Genomic DNA, 23,661 nt, shown 5'->3' with positions numbered 1-23,661 from the left:
GATCAAATAAGAAGGCACACAAATTATTTGTGCCAGTCCAAAAAAATAGTTTGTGTTCAGTATAAGACAGAAGAGAACACCACAGGCCTAAACCCTGCAGGTCTGACAGCAGGAGGTGGATCAGTCCAGTTTTTCATGTGGGAACAGCGTTTACACTGGAATCTGCCTCTGATGGCTTTGATGGAGCAAAGACGCTTGAAGAGCGTCTCTCAGCATGGGCCCGAAAAAAGTTCTGTCAGCTGAGGAAGGCGACGATATTAAGAAGCTGCTGGAGTTTATGACAGAGGAGATTTCTGCTGTCAAACTGCAGCAGAAAGCCATCCTGGACCTGGTCGAGGAAGTTAAGGCTCTCCGCATACAGAACGCAGAGAAGGATCGGCGGCTGGCGTACCCAGAGAACAGAGTGGTGGATTTGGAGCAGTACACCCGGATGAACGATGTCATCATTACGGGGCTTCACATCAAACCCCGGTCAAACGCCCGGGGGGGGGGGGGGTCACAGCTGACAATGTAGGAGGGCCAGGAGAGAAAGATGTCAACTCCACGGAGCTTCAAGTGGTTACCTGTCTACGGTCCAAATGTGTGGAAGTGGATTATAACAATAATTGAGGCTTGCCACCCTCTACCCTGAAAAAATGACAGTGACAAACCAGCCATCATTGTGAGATTTGCTAACACAAAACACAAAACAGCACTGTTAAAACAAGGAAAGAAACTGAAAGGAGCCGATGTCTTCATGAATGAACATCTGATAAAAAGAAATGCGGACATTGCCAGGAAAGCACGTTACTTGAAGAAACAGGGAAAAATTCAGAGTACATGGACCAGCAACTGTAAAGTATTCATTAAACTCAATGGAACACCGGAACAAGCCAAAGTGTTGGTCAACAGAAATATGGAGGAGCTGGACAAATACTGAGGTTCAACTTACACTGGAGGTATGAATACACATGTGACGTGACACACAACACAACACATGGCACAGTCTCGGCGTAGTGTTTTATCACAAGCACACCCTTGTGAAGGTTTGTTTGATGTTTGGTAAGCTTCCTGCCCTTTGTATGACTTCACTGTGTTGTGTATGGTGAACCAGTAGAGGAATTGAACCATATATTGGGTGTGGGGGAGATTATGACTAAGGATGTTGTTAGAAACATTTAGACACGCACACAGAGACACACACACACACACACACACACACACATTCTCACATGCATACAGATGTTTACACATACACACGCATAGTGCCTTGTCTTAGAACCATGTGGGAGGTGCTTTGCTGTGATGTGTATTGTGTGAATTGTTTTCCAACAGTCACATATTTTCCCGGACCGGCATTTAAGGTGTTGCAGATAAATACAACAGAATAAAATGATATGACCAAGACAAAAACTGCGGTATTTTGTAAATATAATAATAAACCTGTATTCACTAACTTTATTAGCAGGCTCCTCCTGAAATGCGCCAACAACACTCTCTGCCCCTTAATGCTCTCTGGTCACTATGGTAACATGTAAATAATTAAAATTTATTCATAACACATGGGAGAAGTCCGAGGGAAACAGAGTTAACGATAAAAACCCTGAAAACCATACATTTCATCTTCGAGCCTCAACTCTCGCGAATTGGTACGAAACAAAAGACCTCCATGAAGACCACCTGGTATTATGAAACATACCCAGTTTTACAAAGGGGATCCCATTTTCTTCACACAGCTTCTTCAGTGTAGCATTTTTTTTTTTTTGCTCCACTTTTTTTTGCAAATAAAACTGCATCAGCTTGATCACACAGCGATTAAACGTCTCACAGTTGGGAACCTTGCGATCAACTGATTTTAAGCAATTCTCCAGTGTGTGTGCTGTGCACAGAATGTGCACAAGAGAGTCTTCAACTGTAGCAAGTAGCAAGTAGCAGCCGGTCAGCACCCAGTTCAATCAGTCCAAGAAAGTCAGAGGTAAACTCTCCTTTGCTGGACACAGACACAATGTAAATGATTTCCTGCTCGACTTTTGTGATGTCCACAGATCAATGAAAAAGCATCCCCCAAAGTATTTTCTTCGGCTGTGGCTCAGGTTGGTGTTTCTTAGGTCGTGGCGAAACACCAAAGAAGCTGCAGCAACATGTTTAAGGTTAAATGAGATGGTCAAGTACGCAAAGGCGCTTGGTAACATAAATGTCACTACGCATTCGTAATTTTTGTCACACATACGCACCTGAGTAGCAGCTAGGTGCATCCTGTCTATAACACAGTTTAACATGTTTATCTTATTCATCACCTGTTTAATTTTTCTCAGTACACTAGAAGAACATGTTCATTCACAGCTGCCTCATCACATTTTTACATCTGAACTCTGTGGAGCCTGATCTCAAGGGTTTTAAGTCTGACCCTGAAACCAGTAGAGGATCTTTCTGTCTCTTCAGATTCACTGTGATGGGAGTGATTTCAGCCCTGAGTGATCACGCTGATGTTTGCACAGAGCAGACAATGAGGTGAATGTTTTGGCACATTGGAAACAGTGAAACAGTTTATTAGTAACGTGGGATCGTTTGTGTGTGGAGTATGAACTGAGATTCCTGAAGCTCTTGTCACACTGGTCACAGCTGTAGTTTCCTTCCATGTGTGCACGTTCATGATAGATACGACTACTTGAATGTGAGAAGCTTTTGTCACAGTGTCTGCACTTGTATGGTTTCTCTCCTGTGTGGACTCGTTTATGTCTTTTAAGGTTGACTGCAGTGATGAAAGATGACCCACACTGATCACAGAGGTGCTTTTTAACCCCACTGTGAATCAGTTCATGACATTTTAAGTCACCTGATGTGGGGAAGCTTCTCCCACATTCTTTGCAGTATTTCAGTTTGTCTCCAGTGTGTTTACGTTGATGTACTTTTAGGGTGTCTTGCCGACTGAAAGTTTTTCCACAAAGATGACAACGAAAGTCTTTCCCACCACCACAGTGATGACAGGGTTGAGAACTGGATCCATCTGTGTCGCTCTGCTTCTAAACAAAGACACAAAGACAGTGTAAGTCAGTCCTTCATCATTTTTATCCTGAACGTCGCCTGAAGGAAAGAGCATCTCTGCAGACGTCCAATTACATTTTACTGTTTCAGTTAACACACTCAGTTGACTGGGCTGCAATAACTACAATACTACCATCATAATACTACAGTAATACTTATTTCATGTTACAGTAACATCTGAGTTACACTAAAGTACTACTATGCTAATATTTGCAGGGTACCAACACAGTGCTAAACTACTAATGTAACACTGCAGTAATACTAATTTAATACTGCATTAATAACACTGTAACTGTGCAGTTAAAACACTCAACTGAATGGGACACAAGAAAAACACTACTACCCCCATGACACTGCAATTATAACATTAACTTAGTATTTTAACATTAATGTCTAAAAGTACTAAAGTTAAAAACAAGCAATGATACTACTGCTACAATATTACAATACCATTACGTAACGATACAACTTTGTTAACCATAAGAGAAGATTACTGAATGTTTGGTTTTGTGCTTATTTTCATTTGTGTTTTATTTTATTACATGTGCTCCTGAAAGCGGAATCAGGCTCTGTAAACAAAAGGCCATTTATGCTGAAATACAGGGAGTGCAGAATTATTAGGCAAATGAGTATTTTGTCCACATCATCCTCTTCATGCATGTTGTCTTACTCCAAGCTGTATAGGCTTGAAAGCCTACTACCAATTAAGCATATTAGGTGATGTGAATCTCTGTAATGAGAAGGGGTGTGGTCTAATGACATCAACACCCTATATCAGGTGTGCATAATTATTAGGCAACTTCCTTTCCTTTGGCAAAATGGGTCAAAAGAAGGACTTGACAGGCTCAGAAAAGTCAAAAATAGTGAGATATCTTGCAGAGGGATGCAGCAGTCTCAAAATTGCAAAGCTTCTGAAGCGTGATCATCGAACAATCAAGCGTTTCATTCAAAATAGTCAACAGGGTCGCAAGAAGTGTGTGGAAAAACCAAGGCGCAAAATAACTGCCCATGAACTGAGAAAAGTCAAGCGTGCAGCTGCCAAGATGCCACTTGTCACCAGTTTGGCCATATTTCAGAGCTGCAACATCACTGGAGTGCCCAAAAGCACAAGGTGTGCAATACTCAGAGACATGGCCAAGGTAAGAAAGGCTGAAAGACGACCACCACTGAACAAGACACACAAGCTGAAACGTCAAGACTGGGCCAAGAAATATCTCAAGACTGGTTTTTCTAAGGTTTTATGGACTGATGAAATGAGAGTGAGTCTTGATGGGCCTGATGGATGGGCCCGTGGCTGGATTGGTAAAGGGCAGAGAGCTCCAGTCCGACTCAGACGCCAGCAAGGTGGAGGTGGAGTACTGGTTTGGGCTGGTATCATCAAAGATGAGCTTGTGGGGCCTTTTCGGGTTGAGGATGGAGTCAAGCTCAACTCCCAGTCCTACTGCCAGTTTCTGGAAGACACCTTCTTCAAGCAGTGGTACAGGAAGAAGTCCTCATCCTTCAAGAAAAACATGATTTTCATGCAGGACAATGCTCCATCACACGCGTCCAAGTACTCCACAGCGTGGCTGGCAAGAAAGGGTATAAAAGAAGAAAAACTAATGACATGGCCTCCTTGTTCACCTGATCTGGACCCCATTGAGAACCTGTGGTCCATCATCAAATGTGAGATTTACAAGGAGGGACAACAGTACACCTCTCTGAACAGTGTCTGGGAGGCTGTGGTTGCTGCTGCACGCAATGTTGATGGTGAACAGATCAAAACACTGACAGAATCCATGGATGGCAGGCTTTTGAGTGTCCTTGCAAAGAAAGGTGGCTATATTGGTCGCTGATTTGTTTTTGTTTTGTTTTTGAATGTCAGAAATGTATATTTGTGAATGTGGAGATGTTATATTGGTTTCACTGGTAAAAATAAATAATTGAAATGGGTATATACCGTAATTGTCGGGCTATAAGCCGCTACTTTTTGCACAAGCTTTGAACCCTGCGGCTTTTAGTCAGGTGCGGCTTTTCTATGGATTGTCCATGATTTTTGTCATATCGTAAGACTATTTGTTTTGTTTGTTCCGCTGTTGTACGGCACTACGTTGCCTGGCGGAAGGATCGGGGTTCAAGAGTAGTATGTTAGTCACATGTCCGTCCGCCAGGCAACGTAGTGCCATACGAAGTAGCGCAAAAAACAAACTTCAAAGTAGCGCTACGCGTTCAGCGGGAGGCGTGGATGACGAGCGGCGATAAACTTGCGAAAAGCAAGTTATGCTCAACTCCACCGGTGGATTCTGACAGCGTGGAAAAGTGTGAAAACATCCACGATCACCAACGGATTTTGAAGGGCTGGACTGCTGCATGATGGAGAGGAGGACACCGCCACGGCCCTTCTGAGGGTGTTCGACTCTGACACTGACAACGAGGATTTGTTTGGTTTTGAAAGTGACAATGAAGGAGAGAAGCGGAGAGTGGATGATGAAGCCACTCTGAGCCTGTTCGTTTCCGACACTGGAGGAGAGGACTTTGGTGGTTTTAGTGCGCAGGAAGATGGTGGTGAATGACTGACTTTTCTTCTTGTTAAAGCTGTGTCACTGCACTAGGGCTGAACGATTATGGAAAAGAATCTAATTGCGATTTTTTGCCCCAATATTGCGATTGCGATGCGATATGCGATTATTTTTTAAGGTCTTTGTCTTCTGTATTATTAAACAAAGACAAGCAATACATCATATAGTATGGCCAATACTATATTACATTAATTTTAAACTGTTCTTTCCTGGAAGACAGACCTCTGTTATGATGACATGAGGTGATGCATGAATTGATGACTGACATTTTTATTTAACTTCTTCAGTCACAACAGTATATTTGAACATACACAATAGTTTATTTTTAGCTTACAAACATCTGAGCATAAAGTGCTGACAAGGAACCCTGGTGTAAACATTAAAATGAAAGTCAGTACAATGTGCAGATTGCAGAAATATACATAAAAAAATCAGTGGCTTTACCACACTCAGTTTTTCGACATCTGTGAACTACTAGACAGTCATTCAATTAAAAAATAATATTAAATAAATAAAACTAATAAATAAAAAATACACACATCTTACTGATCTCTGCAGTCAGTAACATTACACATAAAGTGCAAACATAATAGCAATTGTATAAACACACACACAAACACGCCTTTAAAGTTTAAAGGCGTGAAATTGGACGGTCTAGTTCTGATTAGCGTCACCGCTGTCTCGGTGGAGTTTAATAAACTCGGCCGTCTGCTTCTTGCTATCTAAAATATAACCAGACACTGGTGTAAATTCTCGACTGTCTCATACTTCTGTTTAATAAGTTTTCTGTTTGACGTTTAGTCAGCTGTGTGAAAACCAAGGAGGAACCCACCCGGGGGATTAATAAAGTTTTATTTTATCTAATCTAATAACTTTAATCTCAGCCAAACCGATTTACTCATGAACAAACAAAACACTGAAAAAAGCCCAACAATAACATTTTTAGGTTGTCTAAGTGACTTATATATTACGTTTAACCCGAGCAGCGAAACTCCGCGGTGATCTGAAAATGATGTGCCGGGAGTTGTGCCGTTCTCGGCCGCATCAGTAACCCTCGAGCTCCCGGCTAGCTGTCGAGCTGGTGGGTAGCAGACGCCTCTGAAAACGTCGAAGCACTTTTGCAAATATGGGATATCTTGATAAACCGAGCAGATATTTGATGTTTACACAACTACTTTCTCGCCTGAAAATATGTTAAAAGTTTATTTTGTGACCCAGAAAGATTAGTATGAGTAATTTTAAAACTTAGTAGCAGCCGCCATTGCTGGAAACTGGAGTTTGGCTCGGCCGCGCTATGAATTCTGGGATATGGTAGTAATTTGGACAGCCTTCGGCGCGTCGCTGTGACGTAATCGATCTACAAATGCGGCCTCAGGAGGATGCAGCCCATGAATTTGGACATGTCCAGAGTATAATCGCAGCCTTTGCGGTTAGAAAATTGCACTTGATCATGTCGCGATATTATCGCAAATGCGATATATCGTTCAGCCCTACACTGCACCTGAGCCTAAAAGGTAGTCCGAATCTATTTTTCTGGTGTGCTATAGGTTACTGTTATGTACTACATGTGCAAATATGTACCCATAACCCAGTAATAAAACTGAAGTTTTACTTGTTGGTACACCATCTATCTTAACCAAATCCCACAGCTTTTCCATTAACATTGAAAATTCTCCCACCCTTCCCTCCCCTCAGGTTAAGAGTTTGGGTATCATACTTGATAATACTCTTTCATTCCAGTCTCACATTAATTACATAACACGGTCTGCTTACTTCCATTTACGTAATATTCACCGACTCCGTCCCTTCCTTACTCCCCATGCTGCTGCCATCCTTGTCCATAGTCTTATTACGTCCCGTATTGATTACTGTAATTCCCTCCTATTTGGTCTCCCTAAAAGGGCCCTTCATAAACTCACACTTCTTCAAAATTCTGCAGCTCGGGTCATAACTTGCACTCCGTTAAGTGCTCATATTACCCCAGTTCTTCAGCAGCTTCACTGGTTGCCCATAGAAGCCAGGATAAATTTTAAAATCTTACTTCTTACATACAAGTGTATCCATAAATCTGCTCCTTCATATTTGTGACCTGCTCCATATCACCACTGTTTCCCGCCCTCTCAGATCATCATCTGCTATTCATCTTACTGTTCCGTCCTCACACCTTATCACTATGGGGAACAGAGCTTTCAGTCGCTCTGCTCCTCGGCTCTGGAACTCTCTTCGTCCTGCACTAAGAAATATTGACTCCCTCTCCGTATTTAAGACACAGCTCAAAACACATCTGTTTAAACTGGCTTATTCGCTTTAATGCTGATTTTATCTGTTGTCACGCTCTGTTTTGTAATTTTAACTTATTTTATATATTTTATGACTATTGTTCCTTTTATTAATTATGTTTTTTGTAAGGTGACCTTGGGTTTCTGAAAGGCGCCCTCAAATAAAATGTATTATTATTATTATTATAACTTGTTTTTCAAAATATTAATAAAAGGGGTATGTCTCCAAACAGCCATCTCTTTCCTGACAATTCCCTTTGTGCATATTCTCTTACATATGATAAGTCAACATTGAAAGGAATACAGAGCCAGGTAAGTGACGGAAGTGACGGACAAGGTAAGCGACCCATGTTGTAGGTGACGTCAGACGCCGGAGATTTTGGCGGAGAAAAAGCAAATGGTAGCATAGAGTTTAACAAAGGTTTTTCAAGCTTCAGTATTACCAAATATACTAATCAACTGTCATATAACTAACAACATCTGTTTTATCATCTCTAACACCCTGGAGGACAACGGGGAGAGTTTAGACGCTCTCCAAGATTACATCGACCGCTGTTTTCAAGATTTAGTAATGAATAAGGCCCAGAGTGCATCTTCCCCGACCAAAATTGAGACGCCGTCATCGAAGAGATGTCGCCCGGCAGACTCCCCCGGTACAACATCGCCTGCCGGCAAAGACATCGCAGACATCCTGGAGTCAATCGACAAGCGATTGTCCAGTTTCGATGCGAGGCTGTCCCTGGTGGAGATTTTACACCGGGAATTTAAATCTCTGAGAGAATCCCTGGAATTCAGCCAGCAGCAGGTGGAAACGCTTGCCGCTGAAAATGCCACGCTACGGGAGTCGGTCAAATCTCTCACCGATAACGTGACCCAGCTAAACATTGAAAATAAAAAAATAAAAGAGTCCGTTATCGATCTACAAGCCCGTAGCATGAGAGATAATCTTGTGTTTTCTGGAAAACAGAAACTGCCGGAGAGGACGCAGAGGCAACGGTGAAAAGCTTCATTAAAATCCACCTGAAGCTGCCGGAGGACACCGTAAAGAACATCAACTTCGACAGAGTACATCGCTTGGGGGGCGTGCGGTCGCGGACCGGGAGACCACGGCCTATTGTGGCCAAATTCGGTCAATTCAAACAGAAGGAACAGGTGAAGAGTCGCGGCAGAGAGCTGAAAGGAACGGACTTCAGCGTGAACGACCAGTTCCCCAAAGAGATCCTGGAACGACGCAAGGTCCTGTTCCCAGTTCGATGTAGCTTCATCCAGAAAGGCTCCCGTGCTGTCATCGCCGTGGACCGGCTCTACGTGGACGGACAGCTCTACCGCGACCCCGGCACCACACCGTGGTTATATTGACTGCACTCCAGATAAGAACCCGCTACACTCTTTTCTTATTCATTCACACTTTCTCTTTTAACATGGGTTTAACCTAGTAATATCAATATGATGTCATAGCAGATATAACACCGTCACCCTCCGTCATTGCTTTAATTGGAATGTTTCCGTTTCGTTTCTTTTTTGTTGTTGTTGCTCACAGTTCATGTGGTTTCTTTCTTTCTCTTGTCTTTCACTGCTGTGATCACCTACTTCCCCACTCACCTACAAACAACACCCTCTATTTCTCCATATTTTCACACCACGATCACGCAAACACATCAGCTCAACGGCAGCACATTCACAACAGCCTCACAGCACGCACAGACTTGCAGGACACATAAGCAAGCCACGCTTGTTCATATTAGTGAATATTCACACACATAGTCAGACTTATGGAGCCTCTCACCACACTTCTTTTTCTCTTTCTATTTACAAACAAGGGATGTTTCCACATTCTCTCCACCTGTCTAAACGAAACACCCAGCATACTTCATTAGACATACACACACAATTATGGGCATGCTGAGGTTTGTCACATGGAATGTAAATGGAGCTGGCTCCAGAGGAAAGAGGTTAAAGATATTTAACCAGCTTAAAAAACTACAGGCAGATGTTGTTTTATTACAAGAAACTCACAGACCTGTCACAGGTTTAAACGAACTTAAAACACCTGAGTTTCCTAACGTGTTTGCAGCCTGTTATAATTCTAGACAACGGGGAGTAGCAATTTTAATACATAAAAATGTTAATTTTACAGTACTCGATACAGTTATAGATCCAGAGGGTAGATTTCTAATTATTAAACTATCAATATTGAACAAAAAACTATGTATTGTAAGTATATACGGTCCAAATGTTGATGAACCCTCATTCTTCCACGGATTTTTTAGTGCACTCTCTGAACACCTTGATTGCACACTCATTCTTGGCGGTGACCTCAACCTTGGACTAAATGAAGACATGGATAGGCTCAACACAACAGGAACTCAGCGCAATTGGCAATCCACAAATATAATCAAACAGTATATGAGCGACTTTGGTCTTTGCGATGCATGGCGCTCTCTTCACCCCACCAGTAAGGAATATACTTTTTTCTCGCATGTTCATCACTCTTACTCTCGTCTGGATTATTTTTTGGTCAGCAGCTCACTGCTGTGTGACATTTCAGACACTGAGATTCATCCTATAGCTGTCAGCGATCATGCTCCTGTATCTTTAACACTAATGCACAAGAATAACACTACGCCAAGAAAAAACTGAAGATTTAATATATCACTACTTAAAGATGAAGACTTTATTAAATATTTTAAAAAGGAATGGACTTCATATTTAGACTTTAATGACACTCCCGGAATATCTGCTTCTGTTCTATGGGAAGCAGGGAAAGCTGTGATGAGAGGTAAAATAATTTCTTTCTCATCACACAAAAAGAAAGAAGAAAACAAAAATATTCAGGAATTAGAAAAAAAACATCAAATCACTAGAAGAAGCCTACGCGTGCGACCAAGATCAGGAAACATTGAACAAAATATGCAAAACAAAACTAGAATTAAATGAAATTATTAATAAAAAAACACAATTCCTTATACAAAGACTTCGCTTGCAGAATTTTGAACACAGTAACAAATCAGGTCGATTTCTAGCTAACCAGCTAAAAATAAATAAAGAAAAAACAACTATATGTGCTGCTAAAGATTTATCGGGGAACACAATATATGATCCTGGAAGAATAAACAACATTTTTAGGGATTTCTATGAAACTTTATACTCACCACAAATAAACCCATCTAAAAATGAAATTGATCAGTTTCTTGACAACGTAACTCTTCCAAAATTACTAGATAGTCAAGCAATGGAACTGGATTCGCCACTGACGCCAAGTGAACTCCAGGAAGCCCTGATAAGTATGCCCAATAATAAGGCTCCAGGTCCAGACGGCTTCCCTGCAGAATTCTAAAAAGAATTTTGGATAATTTTGGCACCAGTATTCCACGGCATGTTGCAGGAAATCGAGGAAAATGGCAGACTACCACCAAATATGAATTCTGCCAACATTAGTCTCCTGCTAAAACCAGGCAAAGACCCTTTATTTCCCTCAAGCTATCGTCCAATTTCTCTTTTAAATGTAGACCTTAAAATAATCTGCAAAGCTCTCTCAAAGAGATTAGAGAAAATGACCCCCCTCTTAATTCATCCTGACCAAACTGGTTTCATAAAAGGTCGGCACTCCTCAACAAACACTCGTAGATTACTTAATTTAATAGACTACTCATACGATAAAAACATCGAAACCATAATATTATCTCTAGATGCAGAAAAAGCATTTGACAGAGTTAACTGGAAATTTTTATTCGCAACTTTACACAAATTTGGTTTTGGAAACTCTTTCATAAACTGGATAAGAATATTATACAATTCCCCAACAGCTCGTATCAGAACAAATGACCAGACATCCTCCAGCTTCTATCTCCTGAGGGGCACCAGACAGGGATGCCCACTCTCCCCTTCACTTTTTGCAATTTTTATCGAACCTCTAGCAGCAGCATTTAGACAGGCTACAACAATTAAGGGCATAAAATGTAAGAACATAGAACATAAAATCAGTCTCTATGCGGATGATGTGTTGCTTTTTCTGCAAAACACACAAACCAACCTCTCTGAGGTAATTACTTTAATAAACTGGTTTTCAAGAGTTTCAGATTATTCAATTAACTGGCCAAAATCTACAGTTCTCCCCATTAACTGCTCCTTCCATAATTCTTCCTCTGCCCCACTGCAATCCGGAAATATTAAATATTTAGGTATTAATGTCTCTCCTAAGCTTTCAGACTTAACTAAATTAAACCACATCCCACTTCTAAAGAAAGTAGAAGGCGATCTGACTAGATGGAAATCTTTACCCATATCACTCATGGGAAGGGTCGCCACTATAAAAATGATGATCTTGCCAAAAATAAATTACTTATTTTTGATGATCCCTAACAAACCATCACAAGATTGGTTCAGATCTCTGGATTCATATATTTCCAAATTCCTTTGGAAAGATAAACCCCCGCGTATCAGCTTAAAAACGCTACAAAGAACCAAGGATAGAGGAGGATTAGATCTGCCTAATTTTCACCAATACTTCTTAGCCAACAGGCTTCAGTTCATCTCAGAATGGTTAAAACATACCTTCTTAGTTGAGCCCTGGCTAGATGTTGAACAGGCACTATGCAAGGATCTAGAGATTTCAGACCTACCATTTATTAGCTCAAACATCAAAAGACATGAATGCTTTAAAAGTATCAACATCAGCTTTTCTCTGACAGCATGGTGGGAGTTTCTAAAAATAACGGAGTCTTCATTAATCCCATGCAAACGTACACCTATCTGGAATAACCCTGACATATTACAAAACAATAATATGATTAATTTCCCAGAATGGAGTTGTAAAGGAATTAAATACTTAGAACATATATTAGAGGGAACAGAATTTATTCCATTTGACAGACTAGTTGCACAATATGGGATCAACAAGACAAGATTTTTAGAATATCAACAAATTAAATCCATAGTAAAAAAGAAATTTAACCTCAGTCAAGTTGAATTACAAACACCACTAAGTGCGGCACATTTTCTTACTCTTAAATCCCCCAAATTATTATCTAAAATATACAGAACACTTTCTAAATTAGATGAATCAATATCCCTTCCTATTGCAAAATGGGAAGCAGATTTATCAGTCAGCTTAGACCAAAACTTCTGGTCTCAGATTTGCTTAAAAACCTTTAAATTAATTAAAAATCCCAGTCTGCAATTAATACAATACAAAATACTACATAGAGTGCACTATACAGGTCATCGGATGTTCAAGATGGGCTTTACATCTTCCAACAACTGCTCACACTGTCAAGGCAATACACCAGACAATTACATCCACGCTCTTTGGTTCTGTCCACCAGTGCAAAAGTTTTGGCGCGAGATATGTGAAGACTTATCAAAGTGTCTGAAATGTAACATTCCAACCTCCCCCTTAGTGTGTTTACTGGGCAGCTTAGATAATGTCACTTCAGAAAAGAATATAGCCCATATGATTTTCACTGCCCTATGCATAGCCAAGAAAACAGTCCTCATGAACTGGAAAAATAAAAATAATCTTAATTCTAACCAATATAGAAATTATCTATTAGATTACATTAGTCTTGATACAGCCTCTGCCACCACATCAGATCAATTGCTCTGGACTCCTTTTATCAGCTCCATCACCTAGTGGGGGTGGGGGGTCATAATTTGGTCCCACCTTCACTGTTGTGATTGGTGTGGGGGTAGGGACAGGCTTAGGGCGTCGGGGGGTTCCCCGGAGGCATCTTCCTTGGGGGGCTCAACCCGGGGTAGCGGTCATGTCCGGTTGGGGGCTCTGTTGGCTCTCAGGTGACTGTTTCCTCGCGGCTGCGTGCAGCGGGGCTAGGGGAGGGTCTGTGCTGACGGACGTGGGTTACTGACCTGGTAGCCTGGCTGGCCCTGGGTGGGTCCGGGATGGGCGTGAGGTTCTGGGGGCGCTCCGTCTCTGGGCTGGGGCCCGGGCCGGGCCTCGGGGGCTTGGATCCTGGTTGGTGTGTTGCCGGGGTTGTGGGCGGGTGGGTGCATGGGGGCCCGGCCCTGGAGCAGGGTGCCGCCGGTGCGTTGAACCGGCTGGGGGGCTCTTCAACTGGTGGGGGAGATGGTCACATCTTGCAGGAGCTTTCCTCTCTTCAGGAACTCTCTCTGCAGGAGGGGGAGATACAGGAGAGGTGGAGGAAGATCTCAGCCTGGGCGTTTACTGTCTTATGTAGTCTGGAAGATGAGCGGATGGTGGGGTGGGTGCAGTTTTCTCTGTGGTGGGGTCGGGTGGACTGTCCCGGGCTCTGTGGGGCCGGGAGGCGCTGCTGCACTGGGCCCCGGTCTGGATGGGCCTGGGCCCCCTTTCCCTGGCGGGTCGCGGAGTGTGGGAGTGCCTACTGGGGTCAGCGGGGGAGCTGGCCCCAGGGAGGGGTTACCTGCCCCTCCCTTCCTTCCCTCCCGATCTCCAGCTGCCTCTCTCTTCCCGCTCCACCACAACCACCCACACATGCAGGGCCTTGGAGTAGGGGTATGTCACCAGGGTGCAGAGGAGGCTAACCCCCCCCCCTCTGTCCCCTTCTGGCTGCCTCTGCCTCAATTTTATCCCACAACTTAGACATTCACATTATTCACACTCTCATTACACATACATATAGGATCTTGGGGGTGGGCACAATCACGGAGTCCAAATTACCATCAGGGTGTACACCTCACCCCTGGCGTCGTTGCCCACCTCTCAATTTTAAATACACTTAGACATTGAGGGCTATCAGGAGGGACTATGTGCTTACCTGCTGCTCCTTGGCAGGTAGCTCCATGCCCTCCTGGGTTTTAATTGCACCTTAGAACACACATGCATCAACACTACAATGAGCGGGTGGAGGGAGGTTTGGAGTCTTCTCCCACCCCCATTCTCTGCGGCCTGCTGGAGCGGGAGGGCTAGGTGGAGTTGGCCGTCCGACTGCGGTCTGGAGTGTGGGGCCTCCCTGCTGCTACGGAGTCGGGGTGGTCTGCCTCTCCCCACCGCAGGGAAAAGGGTAACACCACCTGGGTCTGGGTGCAGTTCCCCCCTCCAGGGGCAAGGGTACCTAGACCCGGTTTGTAGAGTACGCTTGGGGAGTGTGATCGTGTGTACAGCGTCTCTTTATGTCTGTCTCCATGTTGGTTGAGTGTGGAGTGAGTGCATATGAGAGCATGAGGGGGGGGAATGGATGTTTGTGTCTGTATGTGCCTGTATGTCTGTGTCTATATGTCAGGTTGGGTATCAGACGCCACCTCTCTGGGGACACCTCAGGCCCTCCAAGGTTTGGAGGCCTATCTCCACCTACCACCACTTCCCCTGCCGGTGGCGGACTCCCTCAGGTGTCGGTGCGTTGGTGGTTCTTTGTGTCTGGGGGTGGGCGTCCAGGTACACACCGGCTCACTCCTTGGCGGCCGCTTATCGGGGCCTGGAGCCTGGGGCTCGCTCGGGCCCCTTCGGGGGTGGGGTGCCCCCGGCCTCTCGGCCTGGGGCTCGGTCACTCAGGCACAGCTGGCGGCCGGCGGAGCTCACGGGCGCGTCACTGCAACTCCCCCTGGCTTCTGCTCCGCGGCTGCTGAGTGAACCCTCATCTGGGACTCTCCTCAGCTCTTACTGGAACAGTGGCGCGGCTGCCCCTCTGTTGGTCTTCCTTGGTTTCTTGTGTTCTGGGGGCCTCTGGATGTCTGGAGTTTTGATCTCCTCCATACCTATATACGTATATATATGTATATATTGTACTATTCTTAGTTAGCGTATTGTCTGTCTTGTCTTAATGTTGGTTTAAAATGGAGCACTGTAACAAAAAATAATTTCCCCCAGGGATCAATAAAGTATTCTGATTCTGATGATTCTGATGACCTGCTTCACACCCTGGAGGACGGGGCTGTGGCCCCCCCACACTCCCTAACAGATCGTTACATGGAGAAACCTTTGGAATACAAGCGCGCTGATCCACACAGGTATGCACACGGGTGTTCACTGCTCGTAGACCCAAATTACACCTTTCTTGGCTGCTACCTCGAAGCACATCTGTCCTGCGTGCTGCACAACAACATTGAATATTTAGTATTTACTGCTGTTTACACTTAGCTAGATTAATGCGATGGTGTTGTGTTTAGTATGTTGCTTTGTTTCTTTTTTTTTTGTCTTTTTTTGCTTGTTTTCTATTCTTCTCTCAACAGGTGATCCAGGAGATTTTTTTTTTCTCCCCCCCTTTCTCACTGTCCCTCTCCCCTTCTGTTTTTCCTTTCCTTCCTCTTTCTTTCTCCCTTTCCTATCTCTCACTCATGTCTGTCCCGTCTGTAACATCTGAAAATAAAATATAATAAATAATAAAAACAAAGATCGACCAAATGGACCAATACGGCAAGGCCATGATGATCCGTTTGGCAAAGTAAATCCATTGGGTATCCTTGTTGGTCTTCAGACAACAATTCTGATGGCTAAAGAACCAAATGGGACAGGCGAAAAAAACCCAAAAAAAAACATTGAAACACCTGCGGCTTTTAGTCAGGTGCGGCTAATGTATGTACAAAACAGGATTTTCCCCTGATTTTAGCTTGTGTGGCTAATATTCAGGTGCGCTTTGTAGTCCGGGAAATACGGTATTTGTTTTTTGTTAAGTTGCCTAATAATTATGCACAGTAATAGTCACCTGCACACACAGATATCCCCCTAAAATAGCTAAAACTAAAAACAAACTAAAAACTACTTCCAAAAACATTCAGCTTTGATATTAATGAGTTTTTTGGGTTCATTGAGAACATGGTTGTTGTTCAATAATAAAATTATTCCTCAAAAATACAACTTGCCTAATAATTCTGCACTCCCTGTAATAACAATATCATTATATACCAGGAAACTGCCTGAACATTAAATAACACCGTCATATTAATTTTCAGCCCTTTTAGTTTTTCATGATCGTGTAAACAAAAATCATAACTACTAACAAACAGCTAACGGATCATCTGCAGAGGAATGGTTTATTTGAAGAGTTTCAGTCAGGTTTCAGAGCTCATCACAGCACAGATACAGTTTTAGTGAAGGTTACAAATGATCTTCTTATGGCCTCTGACAGTGGACTCATCTCTGTGCTTGTCCTGCTAGACCTCAGTGCAGCGTTCGATACTATTGACCATAATATCTGACATTTTTATTTTATTTTATTTTTTTTATTTTTATTGTTTTTTAACTTTATTGCTATGTCTATTACTATGTGCATATTAGTATTGTACAGCACTTTGGTCTACCAGGTGTGTTTTTAAAGTGCTATATAAATAAATAAATGATGATGATGATGATGATGATGATGATGATGATGATGATGATGATAATATCCTATTAGAGCGATTAGAACATGCTGTAGGTATTACAGGTACTGCACTGCAGTGGTTTGTATCATATCTATCTAATAGACTCCAATTTGTACATGTAAATGGAGAGTCCTCTTCACACACTGAGGTTAATTATGGAGTTCCACAGGGTTCAGTGCTAGGACCAATTCTGTTTACATTATACATGCTTCCCTTAGGCAGTATCATTAGAAGACATAGCATACATTTTCACTGCTATGCTGATGACACACAGCTCTATCTATCCATGAAGCCAGATAACACACACCAATTAGTTAAACTGCAGGAATGTCTTAAAGACATAAAGACCTGGATGGCCGCTAACTTTCTGCTTCTTAAATCAGATCAAACTGAGGTTATTGTGCTCGGCCCTGAAAAGCCTAGAAATATGGTATCTAACCAGATTTTTACTCTGGATGGCATTACCTTGGCCTCCAGTAACGCTGTGAGGAACCTTGGAGTCATTTTTGACCAGGACATGTCCTTCAACGCACATATTAAACAAATATGTAAGACTGCTTCCTTCCATTTGCGCAACATCTCTAAAATTAGAAATATCCTGTCTCAGAGTGACGCTGAAAAACTAGTTCATGCATTTATTACTTCCAGGCTGGACGACTGCAATTCATTATTATCAGGATGTCCAAAAAACTCACTGAAAAGCCTTCAGCTAATCCAAAATGCTACAGCAAGAGTACTGACAGGGACTAGAAAGAGAGAGCATATTTCTCCTGTTTTGGCTTCCCTTCATTGGCTTCCTGTTAAATCCAGAATTGAATTCAAAATCCTGCTCCTCACATACAAGGTCTTAAATAATCAGGCCCCATTTTATCTTAATGACCTTGTAGTACCATATCACCCTATTAGAGCACTTCGCTCTCGCACTGCAGACCTACTTGTTGTTCCTAGAGTATTTAAAAGTAGAATGGGAGGCAGAGCCTTCAGATTTCAGGCCCCTCTTCTGTGGAACCAGCTTCCAGTTTGGATTCGGGAGACAGACACTATCTCTACTTTTAAGATTAGGCTTCAAACTTTCCTTTTTGCTAAAGCATATAGTTAGGGCTGGACCAGGTGACCCTGAATCCTCCCTTAGTTATGCTGCAATAGACGTAGGCTGCCGGGGGATTCCCATGATGCACTGAGTTTTTCCTTTCCAGTCACCTTTCTCACTCACTATGTGTTAATAGACCTCTCTGCATTGAATAATATCTGTTATTAACCTCTGTCTCTCTTCCACAGCATGTCTTTATCCTGTCTTCGTTCTCTCACCCCAACCGGTCGCAGCAGATGGCCGCCCCTCCCTGAGCCTGGTTCTGCCGGAGGTTTCTTCCTGTTAAAAGGGAGTTTTTCCTTCCCACTGTCGCCAAAGTGCTTGCTCATAGGGGGTCATATGATTGTTGGGTTTTTCTCTGTATCTATGAAGCGCCTTGAGGCGACTTTTGTTGTGATTTGGCGCTATATAAATAAAATTGAATTGAATTGAATAACTGAAATGAAAATCTGAATAATCACTCAGATTTTCATTTCAGTTAACACACTCAGTTTACTGGGCTGCAATAACTACAATACTACCACCATAATACTACAGTAATACTAAAATCATAACTGACATGAAAATCTGAATAATCACTCAGAGCTGCTTTTCCATGCAGTAGAATTGCTAACATGCTAACACAGTTTAATGAGCAGAGTTGTTCCAAACAGTCAGGCTAAAATGACAAGATAACAATATAAATACATACCTCACAGTAACTGCACTTGTAGAGTCTCTTTCTGGTGTGGATCTGTTGGTGCTGCCTCAGGTGACGTGGAGCTTTAAAAGTCTTCTCACACAGGTCACATTTATAAGGTCGTCCCTCAGTGTGGGTAAACATGTGTTGTTGTAACTGCCTGTTGGTTATAAACTGTTTGCCACACTGTTCACAGCAGTACACATCATGTCTGGTGTGAATGCGTAGGTGTGTATTTCTGCTCCCTATCTGGCTGAAAGTTTTTCCACAAATGTCACAGCTGTATGCCTTAATTCCAGAGTGGATGACTTGATGATTCTGTAAGCTGCTACTGTGAGTAAAAGCTCTGCCACACTGATCACAGCTGTACGCTTTAACTCCACTGTGGATGACTTGGTGTGTTTTTAGACCACTCTTCCAGGAAAAAGACTTTCCACACAAGTCACAGCTGAACGCTTTAACTCCAGTGTGGATGACCTGATGACGTTTTAGTGACTCCTTCACAGTAAAACCCATCCCACACTCGTCACAGGTGTGTGTTTTCTCTCTCTTTCTTCTGTGAGGTTTGTCGGCCTCCTGAGAGCGCTGACTTCTCGCTCCATGTTGGTCCTGCAGTGACAGAGATACAAACAGAGGCAGTGAGTGAAATGCAGTCGTGGAACAAACTCAACCTTCAAACTCCCTCCATTAACACTAGTTTTAAACCTGAAGGTGGAGTGTGGCACCAAACACCTTAAAGGTCTCTTATCCCCACCTGCTGGTAGTTCTAACACATTACATCCAACCTGCTGTTAAAAATAATTCATGACTGTTCAAACACTAAAATCATGCCCATCCCTCCTGCTGTACACAGTTATTAATGCTAGCATGCTAACACACTCAGAAAAGTATAAATGTTTACCAAGTCTATACTTTTATGTTTCCTGTTTCCTATTACATATTTCTATCATTTTGTCATTTTTCAATATTAATAATTACAATGTAACATTTAAAAGTTGATTCAGTGAAGGAAAATATTTTACTTTTGCTCCCTACATTAGAAAAAGAAAATTGTATTTTGTACTCCTTACATTTGCAAAACAGATGTGTTACTTTTAAGGCATCTGAGGGGTTTATTTCATCACTGCAGGCATCAAACATCAAACCAACTTGAGAAACGGGAAAAGTAACACATGAAAGACAATCCTGATCGTGTACTAATCACCAGGGTATGAAACATAAAAAGAGATGAAAGAGGCAAAACTGTGAGTCATAGTCAGGAGTTAAAGTGAGACGTTGTTCTTCTTTCTTTTTTGCACAGCGCCTGAACAAACAGGTAATTTCAAATGCAGCGTTTCTATCAACAAACATCAGCAAACACACAAACTGTTTGTGTGCAGTTTGTCTCACAGTGTGTTGCTGGCTAAAGGTCGAGCTGCTGTACATCACAGGGAGAGAAAAGAAAGAGAGCTAACTTCACTCAGAGACGGAGAAAGATAAGACACACAGGACAGGAGAGGAAGAAGAGAGGTTAGATTTAAAGGGAAGGACTGCTCAGTGGGATTTGATCAACTGGAGATTAAAGCTTACATGTAAGTCCTCACGTGTTGAAATCAGAACACAGAATCATCATAGTGAAAGATGCTGCAAAACAATCTGAGGCAGATTAACTGTGTTATTTAAAGACTGCATGAAGATCCTCTGCAGGTTAATGCAGGATAAACAGGTTTGTTTGCTGAACTGCGATGGATTTAAAGTAAAGAACGGTGTGTGACTGGTGCACAGTAGGGATGTAAGAAAATATCGATACAACGAAATATCGCGATATTTCGCGCAATGATACTGAATTGATATTTAAAATCAGTGTTATCGATTTTTTTAATTGAAAAATGACATGCATTTACTGTTTATTTCTTTTGTATGTTGGAATTCAAACTCTGGCCACTGGTTTGCAGTTTTCACCGCCTTTACTATGACGTAAAAACGAGGTCTCGCGATAACTGTAGAAGCGTCTAGTTTGCCAAAAGAACGAAGTAGAACAGTCAGTGGACGTGTGTGATGCTAGCTAACTGATGACTGAAGAGGAGAGGATACAGCCGTCCCCCACAGCTTTCAAAGCTGATGTGTGGACTTATTTTGGCTTTAGGACAAAAGAAGGCAGTAAAGACTATGACAAGAGCTATGCAGTCTGTAAAATCTGCACCGCCAGAGTCAAATATTCTGGTAACACAACAAATTTACGAACACACGTGTCTAGACACCATAGCGACGTAGCGTCAAATGCTAATTTTAAAACGAAACGAGGTGATCCCTCTCAACGGACAATTGAAGAAGTTAACTTTTCGAAACTACCAGCAACTTCAACTCGTGCAACAAAAATAACGCAGTCAGTACTTGTTTTTATTTGCAAAGACATGCGCCCTCTGAGTGTTGTGGAGAATAAAGGATTTCGTAATATGATTAAAACGCTGGAGCCCCGTTACACCGTTCCTTCTCGACAACACATCACGGACATCGCTCTGCCAAAGTTGTACCAAGAAGTCAAAGCGACAGTGCTGGACTCTCTCAGCTCGGCTGAGACAGTTGCTCTGACATGCGATGCTTGGACTTCGAGAGCCACTGAATCGTACGTAACTGTTACAGCACATCACATAACGGACCAGTGGAACCTTCAGTCTCATGTACTACAAACCCGAGCCATGCATGACAGTCACACAGGTGAGCACATTGCAGCGTTACTAACTGACGCTGTGGCTGAATGGGGATTGAACGCAAAGGACCTTGTTGTTGTTACCGATAATGCACCAAACATGGCTCTCGCGGCTAGACTTGCAGGCATGACGCACATACAATGTTTTGCACACAGTCTGAATCTCGCCTCACAGAAAGCACTGAAAATACAATCCGTGGTGCGACTTCTCGGGAGGATCTGACGTGTATCAGCCTTTTTCAGGCGCAGCACCACAGCCAGCAACCAGTTGAAGCAGAAACAGTGCCTCCTTCAGCTACCAGCTCACAGATTGATCACGGACATAATTACAAGATGGAACAGCTCCTATGATATGATAGAACGATTTTTAGAACAGCAACCAGCCATCTGTGCAGCTCTGCTTTCTGCAGAAGTTAGTAGGAGTGAAAAAGAAATTTTCACATTAAGTGAATCTGACATCACATGTGCAGAAGAAGTTGTCAGGGCACTCAAGCCTATGAAGGACGCCACCCTGGTGATGTCAGAGGAGAGTATGCCAACCCTGTCCATCATTGCTCCTCTTCATTCCAAGCTTGTGATGGGTGCACAAGAAAGTGTTGATGATACACCGACAGTAAGGAACATTAAGACTGCCAGAGCAGAAGATCTGGGAAAGAGATATGTAAATGAGAGGGAGACACTATGGATGGCATCAACTGTTGATCCTCGGTTTAAGGACCTGCCCTTCCTGTCTGAAGCAGAGACCAGTGAGACCTATTCCAGACTTTTGGACACTGTGGTGACTGTGATAAAGAAGGAAGAAAATGTAAGTAAATAAATTAATTTATTTGGAAAAACTCAACTGAAGTTATAAGCAAGTGAATAAAGTAAAAAGCAAAAAAAAAAAGCATATTGATGACATTTGTCATCAAATATTAGTGAAAAACAGGGTGAATCTTGGATTTGAATTTTGACTTTCTGACATTAATACTATTTGAATTTAATGTTTTTCAGCAGCAAAAGAATGAGGAGACTGACAAACAAGTGGAGGAAGAGAATGCCACAGAGGAGGCTCATCACCCACATATCAAAGACAACTTTGACTCCATCCCTCGGCCACCCCTAAAGAGACAGAGGACCTCATGTGCACTGGTGGACTTGCTCGGAGCTACGTTTGCCTCTACTACTGACAATACTGCACCAAAATCAGAACATGATGTTGCTGCAGCTGAGATCAAGAGGTATAGAGATGAGACCCCTTTGCCTCTCACAGGAAATCCTCTCAGTTGGTGGAAGGACCATGAACAGGAATACCCTCAGCTATCCAAAGTAGCAAGGAGTTTCCTATGCATTCCTGGAACAAGTGTCTCTGCAGAGAGAGTTTTCTCCTCTGCAGGAGACATAGTAAATGCACAGAGAAGTGTCCTGAGAGCTGACCATGTCGATCAGCTTGTATTCCTGCACAAAAATCTGGAAATTGAAAAATAAACACTGAGAAAACACTAGACATGTAAAATCTCTGATATGAGAATGTTTGACATTTTGGTTGAGTCTCATAAGCACTTTTATTTAGATGAGTAAATTCCTTTTTTCAGGTTGTACTAAAAGTGTTCCATTGATGGACACTGCAGAGCTGTACTTTATTTTATTAACACTTAGTTGTAATAGCACTTTACATTTTTTGTTAATGTTTACTTGGATGGATTCTTCAAGCAATTTCATTTTTGATTTATATTTGTTTATGTTAAGGTCACATAAAAAGTGCTTTGTTTTGATGCTCCATAGAGCAGTTTTTGGATAAGTATTTTACAATCATAGTACTTAGAAAGACTTCAGTGTTACATGTTTACTTTTTTCATGTTAAAAAATACTTGATATTTCAGTAAAGTAGTTTTTGTTTGTTTATTTGACATGACTTCTAATAAGGCAGATGTTAATTTCTCCATTCATTTTGAACTTAGAGTGTTTTTGTTTCAGATGTTTCATGTCAAGCATTAAACAGTTTGGACTGTTTACTGTGAGTTTTCCTAATTAAATTTAGTCCTACTAAACACAAATATCGTCTGGCT

General features: G+C 42.3%; 1 protein-coding gene across 1 annotated transcript; it reads left to right on the top strand.

The window, feature by feature from the left end:
* The first annotated feature begins 214 nt into the window (after positions 1–214).
* On the top strand, positions 215–23,080 carry LOC146625286 (E3 SUMO-protein ligase ZBED1-like). Its single transcript, XM_085362147.1, has 4 exons — positions 215–471; positions 21,050–21,738; positions 22,084–22,418; positions 22,607–23,080. The coding sequence occupies exons 1-4, from the start codon at positions 215–217 to the stop codon at positions 23,078–23,080; spliced, it is 1,755 nt and encodes a 584-aa protein (XP_085218273.1).
* The last annotated feature ends 581 nt before the right edge of the window (positions 23,081–23,661 follow it).

The sequence above is a fragment of the Diplotaxodon limnothrissa genome, linkage group LG9, assembly GCF_057381915.1.
Source record: "Diplotaxodon limnothrissa isolate DT_005_m linkage group LG9, D_limnothrissa_male_GT1.1, whole genome shotgun sequence".
In the NCBI taxonomy this organism is placed as follows: Eukaryota; Metazoa; Chordata; class Actinopteri; order Cichliformes; family Cichlidae; genus Diplotaxodon; species Diplotaxodon limnothrissa.
The sequence above is the reverse complement of the archived record's forward strand: the minus strand, read 5'-3'. Positions and strand labels throughout refer to the sequence as shown.

Excerpts from the sequence above, each read along its gene's own strand:
- LOC146625286 (XM_085362147.1), top strand. The coding sequence starts at position 215 with ATGGGCCCGAAAAAAGTTCTGTCAGCTGAGGAAGGCGACGATATTAAG. Across the intron at positions 472-21,049 it reads GGGCTTCACATCAAACCCCG|GACAAAAGAAGGCAGTAAAG; the intron begins GTCAAACGCCCG and ends TTTTGGCTTTAG. Across the intron at positions 22,419-22,606 it reads TGATAAAGAAGGAAGAAAAT|CAGCAAAAGAATGAGGAGAC; the intron begins GTAAGTAAATAA and ends AATGTTTTTCAG.